Genomic DNA, 17,507 nt, shown 5'->3' with positions numbered 1-17,507 from the left:
TCAGGAGTCCTTCGCCGCTATTAAGAAAGCACACGTAAAAGACGACGCGGGAGCGTCTCAGTGACGTCACACACACGAGAAAAACTCGCCCACCAGTGTCACGATAACACTGACAATCACTGTATAGGCAAGAGCGCATCGTCGAGATCGACGCTGACATTGCGCAGGCCACTATGTGGAAAAGGTTTGCACGCGGCTTTACGAAGCTCGTTACTGCAGGTGCAACTAGATGCATCCGCTTCGGTTGCGCTATCGACTGAAGGTGGTGGATTACCTTGTCTTTGCTCTTTTGTTTTTTCTTTTTCCGGTAGCTGCCGCAGAAGCTGCGTTTATTTTTGTCTACTATACCTTTTGTTTCCAATTTTCAAAGCTGACCGGGATTGCAAAGACGGATAACCTATATATGCTCCCACCTGTGCGGCCATGCATGTAACGTATATACAGTGCATTTTTAATAAGCAATATCTGGCCATGTACGCACCTGTCGCAGTGGCTCAGTGGTTAGGGCGCTCGTCTACCGAGCCGGAGTACCCGGGTTCGAACCCGGCCGCGTTTCGACGGAGGCGAAACGCAAAAGGCGCCCGTGTGATGAGCGATGTCAGTGCACGCTTCCAGGTGGTCGAAATAATCGTAGAGACCTCCACTATACGGAGGTCTCCACGATTTCTTTTCTTCTTTCAGTCCCTCCTTTATCCCTTTCCTTACGGCGTGGTTGAGGTGTGCGCCGAGATATGTGAGACAATTACTGGGTCATTCTTTCATTTTCATTTCCGTGTGCGATATGTAGACGTGAGAAGCGTACAATGCACGCTTTTAAGGATGAGGGCGTCCCTCTTTGTTGCACAGTTAAGCTCGGACCTGCTTTGCCCTCCAGCGTTGAGCTATAGTTATATGCATTCGGAAAACTGGGCTCACATGAATTTGGTGTGAAAGTCCTGGAATACGTTCCATGCATTAAAAATAAAGAAGAAAAGTGCGGTCACTGACATAACCATCGAAATGAGGATACCTTTCACGTCCTCATCGAGGTTCTTTTGTCTCTTCTTAATTCCGAATTATCTTACCACTGCGAATTGGACCGTTCGTGAGCATATTCAACGGGGCGGAATGGTGGGGAGGTGGACTTCGCGAAGGACGTATACGCTAACTTCGGGCAGTCCGTTTTTTTTTTGTTTTTTTTTGCGGCAGCATGATTGGCCTTGCGCGTTGCACACGCTGTATACGAACCTGCCAGCCATCTCGTCCGGGAACGTTCGTTGTTCTGTTTATATCCTATATAGCTCTTCACACCTGAGCAAGAGTTCGGTCTGTCAGCGTTCATGAAAGTACGTATATTCTTAAATTCCGGATACTCCCATAAACGTACGCAAAATATTTTGCAGCTGTGGGTCCAGCAGTTCCTTCTCCACGACTTTTGCTATGCATATATGGTTCGTCATACATGCATTCAGATACCTACAACAACGTATTATGACGCTTATTTATTCAATGCATACTGGGAAGAGTGTTCTCTGTTTAATTGGCACTTAGGCGACAGAACACGCGTATTGTAAATAAAAAAAAAAACGCCTTCAAAACGGAAAAGGGTTGGACTTCTTGATTTGAACAGAACAAAAAATGATAAAAGTACGCCGAATTCGCTTTTCCAAATTCGGTTTTAACCGAAAAATGTCACCATTTTTGGCTTGCAAGGCATCACTAGCTGGCTGCTGAATGCGAGTTACTCTCGTTTAAAGTTGAAAATAATTATCTAAATAGGGAAAGCCAGGGGCCTGATGCGACGATGGTATCATAGGATAAGCAGCGCAGTTGTACGATTTGGGGTATTGCTCCGCTAGCTTACATGCCTCTGCAGACCGAGAAGTATCATCTCCTCTCCGTCTTCTAGCTAAGCACTCTTTCTTAACTATCATCACCTGATTAGAGCAGTTAGTCGATTAAATAGGTTAATCAAATTCAAGTACAAAAATGGTCTATAGACAGTCTATAGACTTCTTATAGACTCTATTGCTTTCCTATAGGTATTTCTTTTTGTCTATTCATAGACTGTCTGTAGCATTTGTATTGCCTATAGACTTTTCTTTACGATTTGTCTGTAGAGAGTCTATAGACTTCGTAGGCTGAAGTCTATGGACAGTCCATAGGCTGTCTAAATAATTTTTGTAATTGTAGGACGTTGACGCGAAAACGCAAATGGGCGTCACGAAAGAGTTTGTGGCTATCGCGACGATTGAGCGGCAGTTCCATCGCTGCCATCAACACGCAGACCACGTGATGCCCCGCCCTCGCGCTCAACGCAACCTGACAACCCAACCATAACATGCCAGCCTAGTTCTTAGAAGTAAACTTCCACTTCCGTTTTTGTTTTTATTCAACTTGAGTTTCTCTTTTAATGACGGTATAGCAATTTTTTCCAATGCGCAGCTATAAGTCGTGCAATTTGCACGTTAATTACTGGCAAATAAATTGTTGAGGATGACAAAAATACCGAGATAGACTTTAAATGACTTTTGGCCACACAGAACTGCTACATTTCCACAGAAAAAAAAGTCAGTATATTTCATTCGTCAAAAATAATATTCGCCGAAAAAAAAAGCCGATAGTAGCGTCCTGAAATAAAAACCGAAAAGTCCAAGTTATAACTCAATAGGCGGGGGTCTTCCGCAAAGCTGTCGCTCACAACCCTGACGCGTCCTTCGACTCGAACCAGGAACGGCCGTGTACTTATTCGCGCGTTCTACGCCTCGCCCAGCGGATGTTGGCCAATAGGTTATGCATGTTCGTATCGGCAGTTCGTCATCGCCCTCTCGAGCGGCGCTGGGTCCGACGCATCGGGGACGAAGTTGTCGTCGCTCGTTTCGCTTGAAATTCTCCTGGTTGATTTCGATTTCGCTCTCCACACAAATGCACCTCGCGCCTGTGACGCAAGCCTGTATACGCTTTTCGCTCGAAAGGTGCGCATCATCCGACAACCATCTGATTTCGTTGAGGAGGCGCGTCTCTACGCGTCGTTGCTTCTTCCGGGCAACCTTTGAAACAACCGTGCTGAACGCATTTCTAGTGGGACTCCAGGATCGAAATATAGTGGCGCCCCCTGTATGCATACTGCCCTTACATGTATTGTTGTCACCTAAACTCTTTACCTGAAATGAGGGAATAATTAAACTCATTATAGAACTCACATGAACTCAGTCATACGGCACAGGATATGTACAGCCTTCTCGGAAACTTCGCCGCTGAAGAAAGATTTTTTCTTGGTTCGGGGTTTGAACCCGGAACACCGCCTGCCCCGTGCAGTCGAGCTAATCAGGATCGGTAGCAGTTTGCAAGGCAAGGCCGAAATGGATGAGCAACTCGAGGTGGGAACGATGCTAGCCCACTTAGTTTGGGGGATCCCTCTGTGTGGAATAGATTTGAAATGAGGGAGTAGTTCATTGACACATTCCACCCGACCGCACTGAATTAGTAATTCCTAGGCACATTTGGTCACCCCCTGTTTCTTGGGGCACCCGACTGAGCCCACCGAAAGACCACCTGTATTGCAGACACATGGGCTATAGGTGGTGGCCTTTCGGACACGATGAGACAGGGAAGACAGGGTGCACCAGGGCGCCACCTGCATCCGGGGTGTATGCCTGTTTCGACTCCTCGCTTCCTTGAACGACCATATGTCTCATCCTCTTCAAAAGACCACCATCTGCTGTCTCGCCTAGTGGCATTTTGCACCGGAGTTGCACGAGCAGGAACCCTGCCCACATCAGTGGAGCTCTGTGGGCAAAGGTGCACCACTGTGCACCGGTGCCGTTTATCGAAGACGCTATAAAGGAGGGGCGGGTAAGCATTGCACAGAAGTGTCTGACATGTATTGTGAGAATAATAGCAATGATTTCTCCCTCCATGGCGTTGGAACAGCGCTGACGTAGAAGTTTGGGCTATTTGGTCGTGCGAGCGTCTTGAAGAAAAGCGAAACAACGAGAAAAGGCAAGCATATGGAAGGTGTTTCAGGGAAGACTTTAAGTACCTCTCAAACATAGGTTTTCCAGAGGTAAAAATGTGGCTTTTTCAGCATAGTATTACCAGTGTTGGCGGACACCAGAAAAACGGTGAATCTTTCTAAGTAGTAAGCTAGTTAACTAATTTTTAACTTTTTAATTTTTAACTAGTAGAGTTAGGCGCCTAGTTACAATCAGAGTTTTGTAGCCGGTCGTTAGTAATAGCCATATCATCTTTAGAATTTGGAAAACGCGATTACCTTAAATTGGCGCTGTGGCTCGACAATATTTGGCTCTTTTACTGCAGTTACGTGCACTGGAAAGGTTGCGTTGCCTGCATGCTTTTCGAAAGCGCATGTTTTTTTGCACGATTTTGCCGAGCCACAGCGCCGTGCATAATCGCATTTTCGAAATTCTAAAACTGACATGGCTATTACTAACGGCCGGCTAAGCTGTGATATTTAAAAAGTTATCAGAAATTAGTTAACCAGCTTGTTACTCAAGACAATTAACCAGCTTTCCGGTGTCCGCCAACACTGGTAATACTATGCCGCAAAAGCCACATTTTCACCACAAGAAGCCTATTCTTGAAATTCACTTAGTCGTCCCTGAGACACCCTGTATAACCTGTCTTCCTGCACACTTGGTCATGGTGAGCTTGGTCCTAATAGAGAGTTTTAGCACAGCCCGTACAGTCTACCGCCGCCGCTTACCCCGGCCTCCAGCCGTCTATGCGCAGTGCGACGACGTCAGGTGCCGTCACCTGGTCCGTCGGTGCCATCTGCGCATGCGCTATAATGCGCATTGGCGGCTGAACGTGACACCGTCTGCGCATGCGGTGCTAAAACTCTCTGCTGATCCAGGTGAGCGTTAGCGTTGCTATGCGGGTTAAAACCTGTTGCCGCAGATAGCGGATGCAAAAATAAGTCAAAATCCGGCATGCGAGCCGCAGGATGCATTTCTGCATTAAAGATAAATTGCACATTTGTCCCGAGGGTGCGCCAATGCTGCCGCCATATTGACGTCACTGGGTCTATATATCGCGAATGTCCTTCGGCGTCTGCTTCAGGAGGCCTTCCGTCACTATATATGAATAGCCCCGAAACCGGCGTCTTTCAGGGTTTTTGTAATGACGCCACAAATGACGTCATCACCGGCGTTCAAGGAGACGCTCTTATTGAAATGAAAGGCGCAATTCTCGGTTGAGAAAACAGAAAGGTGTCCAGGCGCGCATGAAGCCCCTCCGCGGAGCTCCCCTCTGTGGTTTCCGTACTTCAGTTTCCAGAACGATGAAAGGAAATTGTCTTCGCGGTCTTTTGAAAGAGGTTTTCGATGCAAGATTCGGCGCGTTGTATACGGCGTCAGCAGAGCGTAGACGTGGTTTTGGTGATGGCATAACGTGCTGCGTGACGTCAACGTTCTTTAGATCCTACCGCGTAATGCTAAACTAAATCGCCTCATTAGTTTGTCATAGATTCTTTTTTTTTTCTTTCAATCGTTTTGTGATTGGCGCTCTACTGCTTCCCGCATGCATTATAGCATCGCCCAGGTTGTGGGAGGTTTCCGTTATAGTTTCTTAGTTTTGGGACGAGTGGAGGGGCAAATTTATGGGACACTCTTGCAAGCGGCGATCTCATTTGAACCATGTATTTCTTGGGCTTCGTCGAAAGAATTGTGTTGAGCATGGTTTTCGCGTGCAAAATTTCTCGTTTGGGGAGAGGGAAGACCGCACTACCCTTAGCTAAATTCACCCCTGCGGAGCCATTACATGGTATGCCTTTTTTTTTATTTTGTAAAGGCAAGGAATGTTGAATAAACATGAATTTTCAATTTGAACCTGCGTTTGGTTTCTCTAGCGGTGCTCTGCAACTTTCCTTTCTTTACCGCATCCACGTTGAGCGTACAGCTATGCCTTTCCGGCTTTGGACGGTGCTGGACCGTTCACCTCGACTCCGCAAATGGCGTGGTGGTCAGCCAGCTTCCGAGTTTCGGATCTGATAACGAGTTTGATCGGAACTATCTGGCGAATCATGCATGGTGACTTATTTCTTGGCTTTCTTGACTAATTCGCGCGCGTCGAGGCACCCTATCCCACCTTGCTCGCGACCTCATGTACTACATGATTCGCCAAGATGCTCCGTCTTGATTAGCCACCCGAAAAGCGGGTTCACACTGGCGAGTCGCGGAGGTCGCGCGATAGGTTTGAATCGGTTTGTTACGCTCCCTCCCTGCACGTTCAGGGACTCACTTTCCGTGACCCAAACATTGCACACACGCGGGGGAGGGGGGGGGGGGGGGGGGGGGTCGCCATAGCGCTTGGCGCTGCAGAACCAGACTCCCGGGTCATCATCACCGCCGGGGAGCCTGCCGGAATCTGGAACAAGGACGCATCTATCGACGCGTTGCCAAAATTTTACATAGATACGAGTACCGGGATCGCCCGAACACACGTGTCGTCATCTGGAGCCCAGCACATGCGGGACTAGAGGGAAACGAGGCCACAGACGCCTCAGCCCGCGCGCTCAACCATCGGCCATCGCCTCGACACTCGCCGCCTGAGGTATCAGAACCAAACCCGGCTATCACTTACAAAGACATTCTTAAATTATATCAAATACAGCATAGCCGCTTTCACCCCCCTGCGAAAGGGCTAACCATAAGCGAGGAGCGTTGGCTCTTCACTTGTATACCAACACGGTACTGCGCCCGGCAGTTCAGCAATATTTTAATCCGGCTTTTAGCAGGGAGTGCCCGCATTGGGGATGCGCGTTCTCGGACGTGTACCACATGATGTGGGCATGCCACTCTAAGCTCGCTTACCACCGTTTCCCCTCACGTATACCTGAGAGATCTGGGAGGCTGTCTTGCTCGGTTGATATACGTTAGAGAGCCAAAGAGCCCTCGTCGCTAGGGCCCGAGCTGCCGCGGAAGCCACAGGGGTCCCGGACTAGGGACCCCTCCTAGAATTTGTAGGGGACTGGCCCTTAATGGCTGAAGGGCAGTCCCCACTCTCTCCTGCAGCTAGGCTAAATAAATGTTTTCCACCACCACCACTCCGCTTTCCTAGTGCTTGGAAACCGTAATTCACTGACCAAATGGGTCGCGCGACGTTTGCGACTCCCCAATGTGAACCCGCCTGAATCTTGATGAAGCGCTACTCGTGCTTTTATCCGCACAGTCAGCTGTCCTGTCTATTTTACTCTGTGCTTTGGGTCTCTGGTGCAATATATGCGCCGTGGAGATTTGGGTGCACCCAACGCAGATTCGCTCGTTCAGGCAAGCCTGGGAATTCGGTGTCCTCCGCAATTCACGGAAATCGTTGCGGCGCCAGGCACAAAATTTAGCCCCGGGCCAAGAAGCGGTACGCACGGAACATTCGATCCGGTGGCGCGAGTGAATCTCATCGCCACAGTTACGCTTTTTCGTTTCCAGGAGGCGCCACTTAACCGGACGACCTTTGAGCAGCGCCCGGGTTTTCCGACACGTCATCTTGTTTCGAGCACTAATATTTTGGTTGCGTGTTTTGTTCCTCTTCTTTGGAACGGAGCGTAGGACGTTAACATCTGCGTATCACGGTGCGTAATTCTCGCATACTTGTAATTTGATTGCTTCTCTTATGTTGTTTCGCTTTCAACAGTCTAGCGGTGGGTATTTCCGGCCACAGATACGAGTAAGAAAAAAAAAAAAGTCGCCCTATGTGCATATGTTGAATCATGTGGAACGGTTGCAAGTTGTGCGGCCAGTGTAGCGTTGACAACGCCAGTGTTTTCGTTGCCCATTTTGCTGTCGAATCATGCGTAAGACACGAGCCGTAAACATAGCCTACCTCGTGGAATTCGCCTGCGATTTGTAAATAATTCGCCATTTAAGTTCTTCTTCCGTATAGTTTCGGTTTCAGCTGTCTGTTGGTGGCTATCGTTCGATGTTGCAAGTAGGTTTGAGATTACACGAGACTCGCTGTCAATCCGACATCTTAGGCAGGCTAGCAAAAACTATCGATTGTAGCGCAGTTTCTCTACGCCTAATGTGGCCTGAGAGCTTGGCCACGACCGGTCGTACTTATGACATTATACTCAGCCGCCGTGTGGCCGCTGAAACCGCAACCGAAACTGTACGAAAAAAAAAATGACAGTTATAAATTTCTTACCAGCCGTAGGCGAATTAGGAGCAAACGAATTCCACAGTTTCCTCCGAATGACTTGCGCATGCGCCGTGTTATTCCTCTTTCTTGTGAATGGCCCCCGTCGAGAATGTGCTGAGCCTCCATGGTGCTGAGTGCTGTGGTCGCTGCGCGCGGTCATGCGATCCAGCTGATGAGCTTGAGGGTGCGTGCGATATATGAGTGTGCGCGCGTGCGGTGTATGCGATAGTGGCGATACACCTATCGTAGTCGTCACGCGGGAGATCACCAAAAATATAACGCATTTTGTTTTACGGGCCTTCGGTTACAATCTGAACTGCCGGTCAGTCGTCAGGATTCCGCAAGTAGCCAATGAATGATGCCGTCAGCCTGCGCGGAAACCGGCCGTACCGACTGTTGCGATCTGCTCAGAGAAAATCGAAAAAAAATGGTCTCAGCCTGACCTCTCGCTTCTGCGGGCTCAGGTTTCGCACAGAGGTGACATGTAACGGTCAGTTTTGCTTCACATTACGTTTGGGTCGGCTACTCACCGGTTCCTTCAAATGGGTACAAGTTATTCCCCGGCCTGGTGCTCGGCCGGCTTTCCAGGGTGGATCGCTTGGGAAAGGAACCTGTGCCTTCAAATCTCGTCACTTGAGCTTGAACAGGCATTTGGTCAAAATTAATCGGAAATCTCTGCCGTTTGTTGCGACGGCGAATCAAAACAGCAAGCTTTCGCAGCAATCTAGAGTTACTGTATGTGCATGCTACTTTTGGTAGTAACTCTACAGCCGCGGCATAGAGAAAGAACAAATGCCACGGTACCAGTAGCGCCACCTTGCGACCACCGGAAGAAGGAACGCTCTACCGTCGTGGCCTCCGCGATTGGGCTCCGCTACCGCTGAGTCGGCGGAGAAACGCAAGCTGGGGAAAGCGGTTTCGGGGTTGGCTTGAAAGTGCTGTCTCCCATGCATTTCTACACAGCCTCCCTGCACGGTAAAGTGCTCGTTCGTTCGGAGGGCGCGTCATGGCTTTACAACTTAAAGGGTCCCTGAAAAGGGTGTTCGAGGTTGCCTATAATACGCTTGCATACAGGCTTGCAAGTACAGGCGACTGAGTGTTCATTCCGCGTACAGGACCTCAAAAGCGAACCAATCATTTCCAATATAATTTTAAAAATTCGCGCTTCTGCGCCTCGCGGCGACCTGCAGTGCCGAGGTTTCCCCGAATCCGCACGCACCGTGCCAGGCCGCGCTCTTTACGTCACCAGCGAAGGGCTGTCATTGGTTCGCCGTGACGCCCACACCTCCTCCCCCCCCTCCCCCCTCCTGCCGGCGGACGGACCGAGTGGGTGGGGCAGCATGCCAGCGCGCAAAAAGTGACGAGGGGAGAGAGAAAGACGCGCAGACGCGTAAAGTCAAATTTTGAAGAGAGATAACTCAGCTTCCACAAAACACATTAACAAATTCTTGCTGGAGGATATTTGTGAAGCGGCGTCCTCTAACGTCCTAGGCATGCAGCAACTTTATTGGGAGCCCCTTTATAGTCCATTTAAGTGTACCGTATTTTCCGGTGTGTAAGACGCGGCTTTTTTTCAAAAATCTTGCTGGTGCGTCCTATACAAGGGTGCGTCTTATATGCGAATTTTTCGCTTTTTTTTGTGAGTTCAGAAATTACTCAGGTTCATGTTGAAGCTTTTTTCACCGGAAAATTATCGCTACCAATAACGCGGTTTTAACACGGCTATAATACGGGGACCGCCATGCGCAACTTTTTTAGGTGAACTTTATCATGAAACGGCGGGGATGATGACTTCCGGGATCATAAACATGCGGCCGTTTCGGAGGCCCCAAGCAAAAGTAATGTGAAATGCCAAAAAGATGGCGACAATCGCGCTTTTCGCCATTGTCAGGACAAGCCGGCATTTTTTTTAGTCTCCCTTTGCAACTTTGTTTGCTCTGTGTACGTAGTACGTGCATTGTGCCAAGAGAATGTTACAGCTGCATTGCCTCCAGAAAGGGGCAAACGTTTTGATAGCGCATCCGAAGATGAAGACTTCGAAGGTTTTAAGTGAAAATAAAATGTTGTTATGGACATAAGGACAGTTCTTTCGTTTTTTTTTTTTTTTTTGCTAAAACGTGGGCGGGTATGGCATGAGTGTTGCTTCTTTCGATCACTTAGCGTTGCTTAAGAACTCACAAGTACGGTGAATTTCACGATGGTCACACAAGCATGTTTAATTAAGCCTCACTAGCCTAACTGTGTAAATTGGGGTGCGTCTTATACACGGGTGCGTCTTATATGCCAACTTTTTCAATAACAGCCTGCATATATGGCAGGTGCGTCTTATACAAGGGTGCGTCTTATACACCGGAAAATACGGTAATTAAGTTCCGCCCACATTCAGCCTCCGCGCTCAGAATTCCTCCACGACGAAAAATTAGTCCGCTGGTTAAACCTTTCTTGTTACCTAAGCAAGAAGCTTATCACAAGAAAAAGATTATGAGCTCTAGAATTTTCACACATGGTTTGTTTGATATAGTCAAACATTAAAAAGCTGATTTCATTTATTTTTGTAATTGGCCAGCAGAGGAATACAAAGCAACTTCTGTTTTTTAAGTTGTCTGTATATGCTACCAGAGGTACCTTTGGTAGCAAATACAGTAACTCTACATGGCTGTGAAAGCTTGCTGTTTTGGTCTGCCATTGCCACAGATGACAGAGATTTTCAATTAATTCTGACCGAATCAGGCATGTACCCCACCCAAATATAGTTGAAAACAAAACTGATGGCCAAATGCCAACTCTGTACAAAATTTGGGCCAGAACAAGCGAACGGCCGGGCCAAGTGAATTTTTTTTCGATTTTCTCTGCGCGATGCAACCAGCCTAATCTAAAAACACTGATGCTAATTTATTCACTGAATAACGATCCCATTCGCGTTTAGTGATTCCTGCAGTTCATTATTTACACACGTGTCCGCGTAACATCAAGAAATAACTCCGCGCGTCCACCATGGCCAACTTGGAGCACCTTACTTCTCTCAAATAGTGCACGGAATTTTCAAGCTTATGCATCACTTGCTTTCAAGGCTGCCACTGTTGAAATAAAACTGCTAGTGCATTGGAGTTTGAGATGATGTCTTTGAATCACATTTGCTCATAATTTCTTGTGTTGTTAAGGGTGTCCGTGTTACTACCGTTTACCATATTTCTAGCCATGCCAAAAGGATATATTCAAATCTTATGGGGCTACTTTACATATGACCATAGCGGCAAACTTTGGTGCCTATTTTTCACGCATAAATATTTGCGTGCACAGATAGCAGAATGTTCAGAAATTCCTGGGCTCCGAGGAAGTGGTACTGTTACGGGAAAGATTGCACTATTGGAATTTTTGTGCCAATTTGTGCACTATTAGGATGAGCACCAAAATGAGGCCACCTGTCACTACCAAAATAAAGAAATTGCTTCTTTAGTATCCATCAGAAGTTTGTTGTTTTGTCATGTGCATTATTTCAAAAGTTACTGAACTGCCATAAGATCCCAGAACTTTAGCTTTTTCTCATTTTTTTATGCTTATAGCAGTTGGTTTAAGCCATACACGTAAGGATTCGTAAGCATTTCTGCATTTTTCTGTAGCCCCTATAGAAATGCTGGAGTTTATAAAAATTTAGTGCATCTTTGTAAACCACAAAACCCTATAAAAATGCAGTCCATAAAAGTTCGAAATGAATACTTTCATTGCAGGAGCTGACTTAATTGCATGGATGATGAAGAACCTTGACGTTGACGACCAAAGTGAGTTGGACATTGTTGCTTACTTCATTTAATTGTCAAATATCAAGAGATGCATAACGCAGTCACTAATCTAGACGTCTTGCTCTGTGCTGTTCCAGGAAGGGATTCATACTTTAATAAAGTCCTGTGATGTTTAATTATGCATGCTTAATTTTTATTATTTATTTAGAAATACTGCTTTCTCTGTTGTTACTTTGTTATAGGAACATAGCAAAGGTGGGTTACAGGGCATTTGAATACAGCACCAGTAATAAATAAGTAACATGTATAGTTAAGCAGTTCTTTCTGAAACTGCATAGTCAGCAATTAACACAGAGAACCATCTAGGCTATCCCATAAATCAACAGTCTATAAAAAAAAAAAACTGCCGCTGTGTTTTTTGCTTTTAATTTTTCCTTTAAGCGTGACCGTGGGTCTCAGTCATGGATTAATGTGATCGTAGTCTCTTTTGATTTGATCCTTTTTTCTCCCTGACTGCCTAGCGGCCCCTACTGTCCTGTGCCTTGGGGCAGGAGTTCGTGCAATTTCAGATGACAATTGTCAGGCTGTGTCTTTGCTTCACTATTTATTTTTTTTTGTAATTTCTGACTACAACAACAATACCTAACATCAAAAATGATGTTTGCCACATGAGCCTCGAATATGTACTCCCATTGCGTCTTATGCGAAAGATGCACACATAGTAAACACACGTTGATAAACAAACACAGTTGTGAAAATGTGTTATGCTGGCATTTGTTCACTCATAAACTGTCCAAGAGATCCTCTTTTTTTCCATTCTGTCTGCTGGATTCAGGAGAGTGAAAGCTTTGGCACACCAGCAAGGTTTGAGCTTGGTCTCTGAAACAGTCTGTCATACCACTTAGGATATTTTCAGTAGCTGCACAAGGAGGTTCTTGAGAATTGCATTATGTGTAATGGGTGACAGTTTGGCAATTAACACTCTGCACTTGTGCTGTGGAGCATATCTCTCAATGCGCATTGTGAGGTAGCTTCTCCATTTGTGAATACGCAGAAATGGAGATATGCACACATCTCCGTTTTTCAGTACACATTTAGAGTTGCTGAAGAGATGCCATCAACTTAACTGCAAGCACTCAACATGCATAGTTGCTTTGCTTCCCAATCAACCATGGATATCCGTGGTACGTAAGATTAAGATCCGAATCTCCAGTGCCAGGTGGGGATGTCCGTCGGGCATCCCTATGGACATCCATATCCGGATATACGCTTCGGAGATTCGGAGTATGTCCGGGGGACATTCGTTATCAGATGGCTGGCAGATATCCAAGGATGGATGTCTGATGGCCATCCGTGAATAACCTGTAGGGATTTGAACTTACATCACAATTGTTGTTGAGTGATAGCTGTTGGTGGCACAAGAAGATTTCAGGTTGATGAGAACCAAAAACGTTCATGTCGTTGAAGAGTGACTGACCGTCCTTTCTTGCTGATTCCAGCGGAGGCTCTGCACCTGTCGCACCTGATGGCCTCGCATGGCTACTTCTTCCCCATTGACGACCACGTGCTCACTGTCAAGGCAGATGGCACCTTCTATCGCTTCCAAGTGAGTTGTCTCCCATGTTATGTGTGCGTGGCTGTTCTTTTACGCGCGCAGTTTGCACGGCGGTCGACTCCCTTTGTCAGCACTGAATGGTGAAGAGTGAGGTGTTCACATATGATGGAAAGATGTATTCAGAACCACGATATGCTGATCTTTTTGGGCTGCCTTAATGCTTTTGCCAAAAACAGCTACGGTTGCACAGGTCAATTTAAACCGACATTTGCTGGTTGTCATACTTTGTGATACTGTCGCAGCATATGGCTGCGGAGAGTTTTCTGTTTGGACATGCGAGAGAATATTTTGTTGGAGTGCTCGTTGCATTTTGCCTTGATCCATGTGATGGATGCCCTTCTTGGGATAGTAAAACACTGTCACAACGAGATTGTTTTTTTAATCTAAAAATGCCTTTTTGAAAGCCACTGTATCCTTCTCATGGCATGCTGTGACGATTCATGCACATTACGTTTCGGTTGAAGCAGGATCCATTCATTAAAGCTTCTGGTGTGCACAAGTTAATTATCCCTTATATGCAGTGATCTACTCTGCTGAGTGTTAGTTACCAATATACATGGCGAGTTGAGTTATTGCTGCCTGCTTTGAATGCGAGGTGTTTTTATTTTGAAAAGCCAGCCCATAAACATAGAGAAAAGGAGTCTATATGTAAATTCCTCCATGCTTACACTGCATAGCCAGGTTGCAATGTGGACCTCCATTGGCAAAAGCAGAGGACTGCATCATATGCAGGTGTCTGACGTACCTTCTTTGGGTGTGGAATATTGGTTACATGTAAACCCTGCCGTTGCCAGAAATATTCGACACTTCATGGTGCAGCAGGTGGCTACAGGCCAACTTCTATTAAGTGCGCCTTGCCCATGCATTCTTGTTCTTTAACCACAATTACCTTGCAAATCCGGTTAACTGACAGCATTGTGATCACTGCTGTTGTGAGAAGCTCAGCAGCTGTGTAGCTTTGTGCAGGCTTCAACCCAAATGAATGCATCTTGTTTTGGTAGCACCAACATTACTGGTAGCACCATTTAATAAGTACTTACGGCAGTGCTTTAATTGTGGCTCCAAATTCTCATTTCATGCAAACAGTGCTTGTATTGAATTTTCACATTAAGTGTTTGCTTTTCTTTTTTTCTTACAGACGCCTTACTTCTGGCCCTCTAATTGCTGGGAACCTGAAAATACTGACTACGGTGAGCCTCATCCACGACCTGCTGTCTGTCACTATGCCTGTTTTTACTCTTCTTGGATCTCTTTCACATTCGAGCCCCAGTAACTTGCGCCGTAGTGCTAGCTGTGTGAGTGAGTCTGTACAGCTTTCTTTATGTGCACCTATTAGTGTCGTGTTAAATCGAGGCAGAGTTGGAAACCACCATAGGGCACTTGAAATTTGAAGTGGTTGTGGCCGGAACTCATGCAGCTACTGCGGTAACGGCTCAGCAAAGGCAGCAGGTGCAATACTTTGTGTCAACTGCTGAGGTGTAGCAGGAGTGCCACTACCCAGCAAACCAAAAACCTCTCAGAGACGTCTAGCTAGACGTCTCTGAGAGGTTTTTGGTTTGCTGGGTAATTGTGTATTGGCACAATGCCTGAGAGGTGCCTTGGCAGTGTTGTGCTTTCATAAGCTTATCGCTTACGGTGTCCACCGTGGCAAGGGCTGTTGCGTATCCTGACTGATGGCACATCTGTCTGGCTCTCTCCCCCTGGTGGCGTGTGGTGGCACCAGCCGTGTACCTGTGCAAGCGAACAATGCAGAACAAGGCCCGCCTGGAGCTGGCCGACTACGAGGCCGAGAACCTGGCCCGGCTTCAGAAGATGTTCTCGCGCAAGTGGGAATTCATCTTCATGCAGGCTGAGGCACAGGCCAAGTGAGTGTGGGCATCCCGCCTCTCGCGACCTGGCTGTCCCAGTTGTTGGAGTCATGCTTCCATCCCTTCAGACAGCCTTCGTTAGCTGGTGCTTTTTAGCTGTCTTCATTGCAACATTGATTGCAAACGCACAGTGATGTGATTTGTTGCCTCAGCCATTAGTGCATCTTTATCAACAAGCTGCATTGCTGTTAAGTGGCTGGCACAGTGGTGCTTCACTAAGTAACACATATATGCTCTTCCATTTCTTTTCGCATTCTAGTTGAAATCAAGAGGAAGAAATAGGCTTGGGCAGGGCGTGTATTGTGAAGGCAAGATAACCACTGGTCCTTAAGGGTAACAGAGTGGATTCCAAGAGAAAGCAAGCGTAGCAAGGGGCGGCAGAAAGTTATAAGTGGGCGAATGAGATTAAGATGTTTGCGGGGATATGGTGGCCGCAACTGGCAAAGGACAGGGTTAATCGGAGAGACGTGGGAGGGGCCTTTGCCCTGCAGTGGGCGTAGTCAGGCTGATAATGATGATGATGATGCTGTGCATTGCTCTTTAAGTGGCTGGCACAATGTCACTTCACTGAATAACATATATGTTCTTCCATTTCTTTTCATTCAAAACTCGTGCAAGAAAGACTTTGTGATCAGCTAGGCTGACATTGCTGCATTTATTGCTCCTCTCCCAGTTGGAAAAGATCAGTTGGAAAGTCGAGAGACACACAACCAACTGGGGTCCATCTGAAACTAGTTAGCATAGGCCATGCCTTTGAAAGCTCCGATCAGTCTTTTCTGATTGGGCTGTGCTCGTTAATAGTAGCTCGGTCGTGGATGCGTAGCTTGCTCTGTTGTTGTTGCTCAAAATGTGCGCGTGTTGAATCGTCATTTGGTCGTCCGCTCCTTTACGTTTACTTCTTCCCCTCCAGGGTTGACAAGAAGAGGGACAAGTTAGAAAGGAAAGTCCTCGACAGCCAAGAGAGGGCTTTCTGGGATGTACATAGGCCAGTGGTGAGTGATGCTGCATTTTCTCATTCATTTGCTTCTTAGGATCAAATGACGCAAGTTGATGTGTTGATGATGTTTTCGTTATTTTTTTCTGTTTATTTCATCCACATTTTATTTAATGCTTCGATGATAGATTTTATGTGCAGTCAAAGTGGAATGAAGACTGAAAGCATATACAAAACAGAGGGTGAAAGAATTAAGTTTAGAATTGACTTTGTCTTGCTGGAAATCAGTTTATCATTGCTGCATACTGCAATCTTGGTCTCACTGTTAGTAGTGCAACTCTTTTTTTAATGAATAACGTCTATCACGTTATGTACACACATTTTCATTCTTTTTAAAAGGCTTTGCCTGATAAGTCTTAAGACTGTCAAAATTCAAAACGTCGTTTAAAATTTACAAGTAAACACCTGTTGTGAATTTGAGACAGTATTGTAATGCTTTTCAGTGACAGGCATTGTGCTTAGTTTTGCGACACATATGCAGCGCTGTAGCTTTTGCAGGAAGTGCTTTTCTGACCAGTGCACGTCTTTTTTTTCTTTATCATCCAACAGCCGGGCTGTGTAAATACTACGGAAATTGACATTAAGAAGGCCTGCCGTATGAACAAACCAATCAAAAGTGCAAAGGTCAGTGGCAGCATTTTTTTTCGCATTCTTTTGCTCTTATTTTTTCTTCAGCTAGTGTGCATGGATCATGTGCTGATGATTATACCTATTTGCAAGTCTCTGTTGATGTGGTTATAGTAATTTTATTGCTAGACTATAACATTGTGTTAGTAATTAGCACGTTTGTGGATGTTGTGTAAAGAACAAAATGCATTGAGATTGTTGGTGAATTGGTTTTATGAAAGTGTATCTTAGAGTTTCAGGTTGTTTATTTACTAAGGGAATCATTTTATTGGAAAATTACAAATGCCAGTGCTTGCCAGGAGGGCTGACAATGTGAAAAGCTTGTATGGTGAAGCGTTCATTTAGCAGGGTTCATTTAAATAGCTGGGGGATGAAATTGGTGCCACCATAAATGATACAACAAGTATGTCGTCATTAATTGTCGCACTGTGATAGGGTGATATCTACGTGCACGTGCTTTGCTGGACTCTAACTTTATAATATGTAGGTGTACATAACTTTTCATTCCAAGCTTAGAGTTGTTGTATTAT

The 17,507-nt window shown here is 46.1% G+C and overlaps 1 protein-coding gene across 2 annotated transcripts in view; it reads left to right on the top strand.

Annotated features, from left to right (window-relative positions):
• The window catches only part of LOC149331590 (regulator of G protein signaling 7-like), a 68,373-nt gene that overhangs the window by 23,888 nt on the left and 26,978 nt on the right, over nt 1-17,507 (top strand). For both annotated transcript variants that reach the window (XM_089556748.1, XM_089556747.1), the window contains exons 3-8: nt 11,862-11,912; nt 13,373-13,479; nt 14,627-14,678; nt 15,212-15,353; nt 16,267-16,348; nt 16,900-16,974. In XM_089556748.1, coding sequence (XP_089412874.1) covers nt 11,862-11,912; nt 13,373-13,479; nt 14,627-14,678; nt 15,212-15,353; nt 16,267-16,348; nt 16,900-16,974 — 509 coding nt within the window. The remainder of the gene's footprint in view (nt 1-11,861; nt 11,913-13,372; nt 13,480-14,626; nt 14,679-15,211; nt 15,354-16,266; nt 16,349-16,899; nt 16,975-17,507) is intronic.

This window comes from Amblyomma mixtum, chromosome 8 (assembly GCF_055824585.1).
Source record: "Amblyomma mixtum isolate Tamu chromosome 8, ASM5582458v1, whole genome shotgun sequence".
NCBI lineage: Eukaryota > Metazoa > Arthropoda > Arachnida > Ixodida > Ixodidae > Amblyomma > Amblyomma mixtum.
The sequence above is the reverse complement of the archived record's forward strand: the minus strand, read 5'-3'. Positions and strand labels throughout refer to the sequence as shown.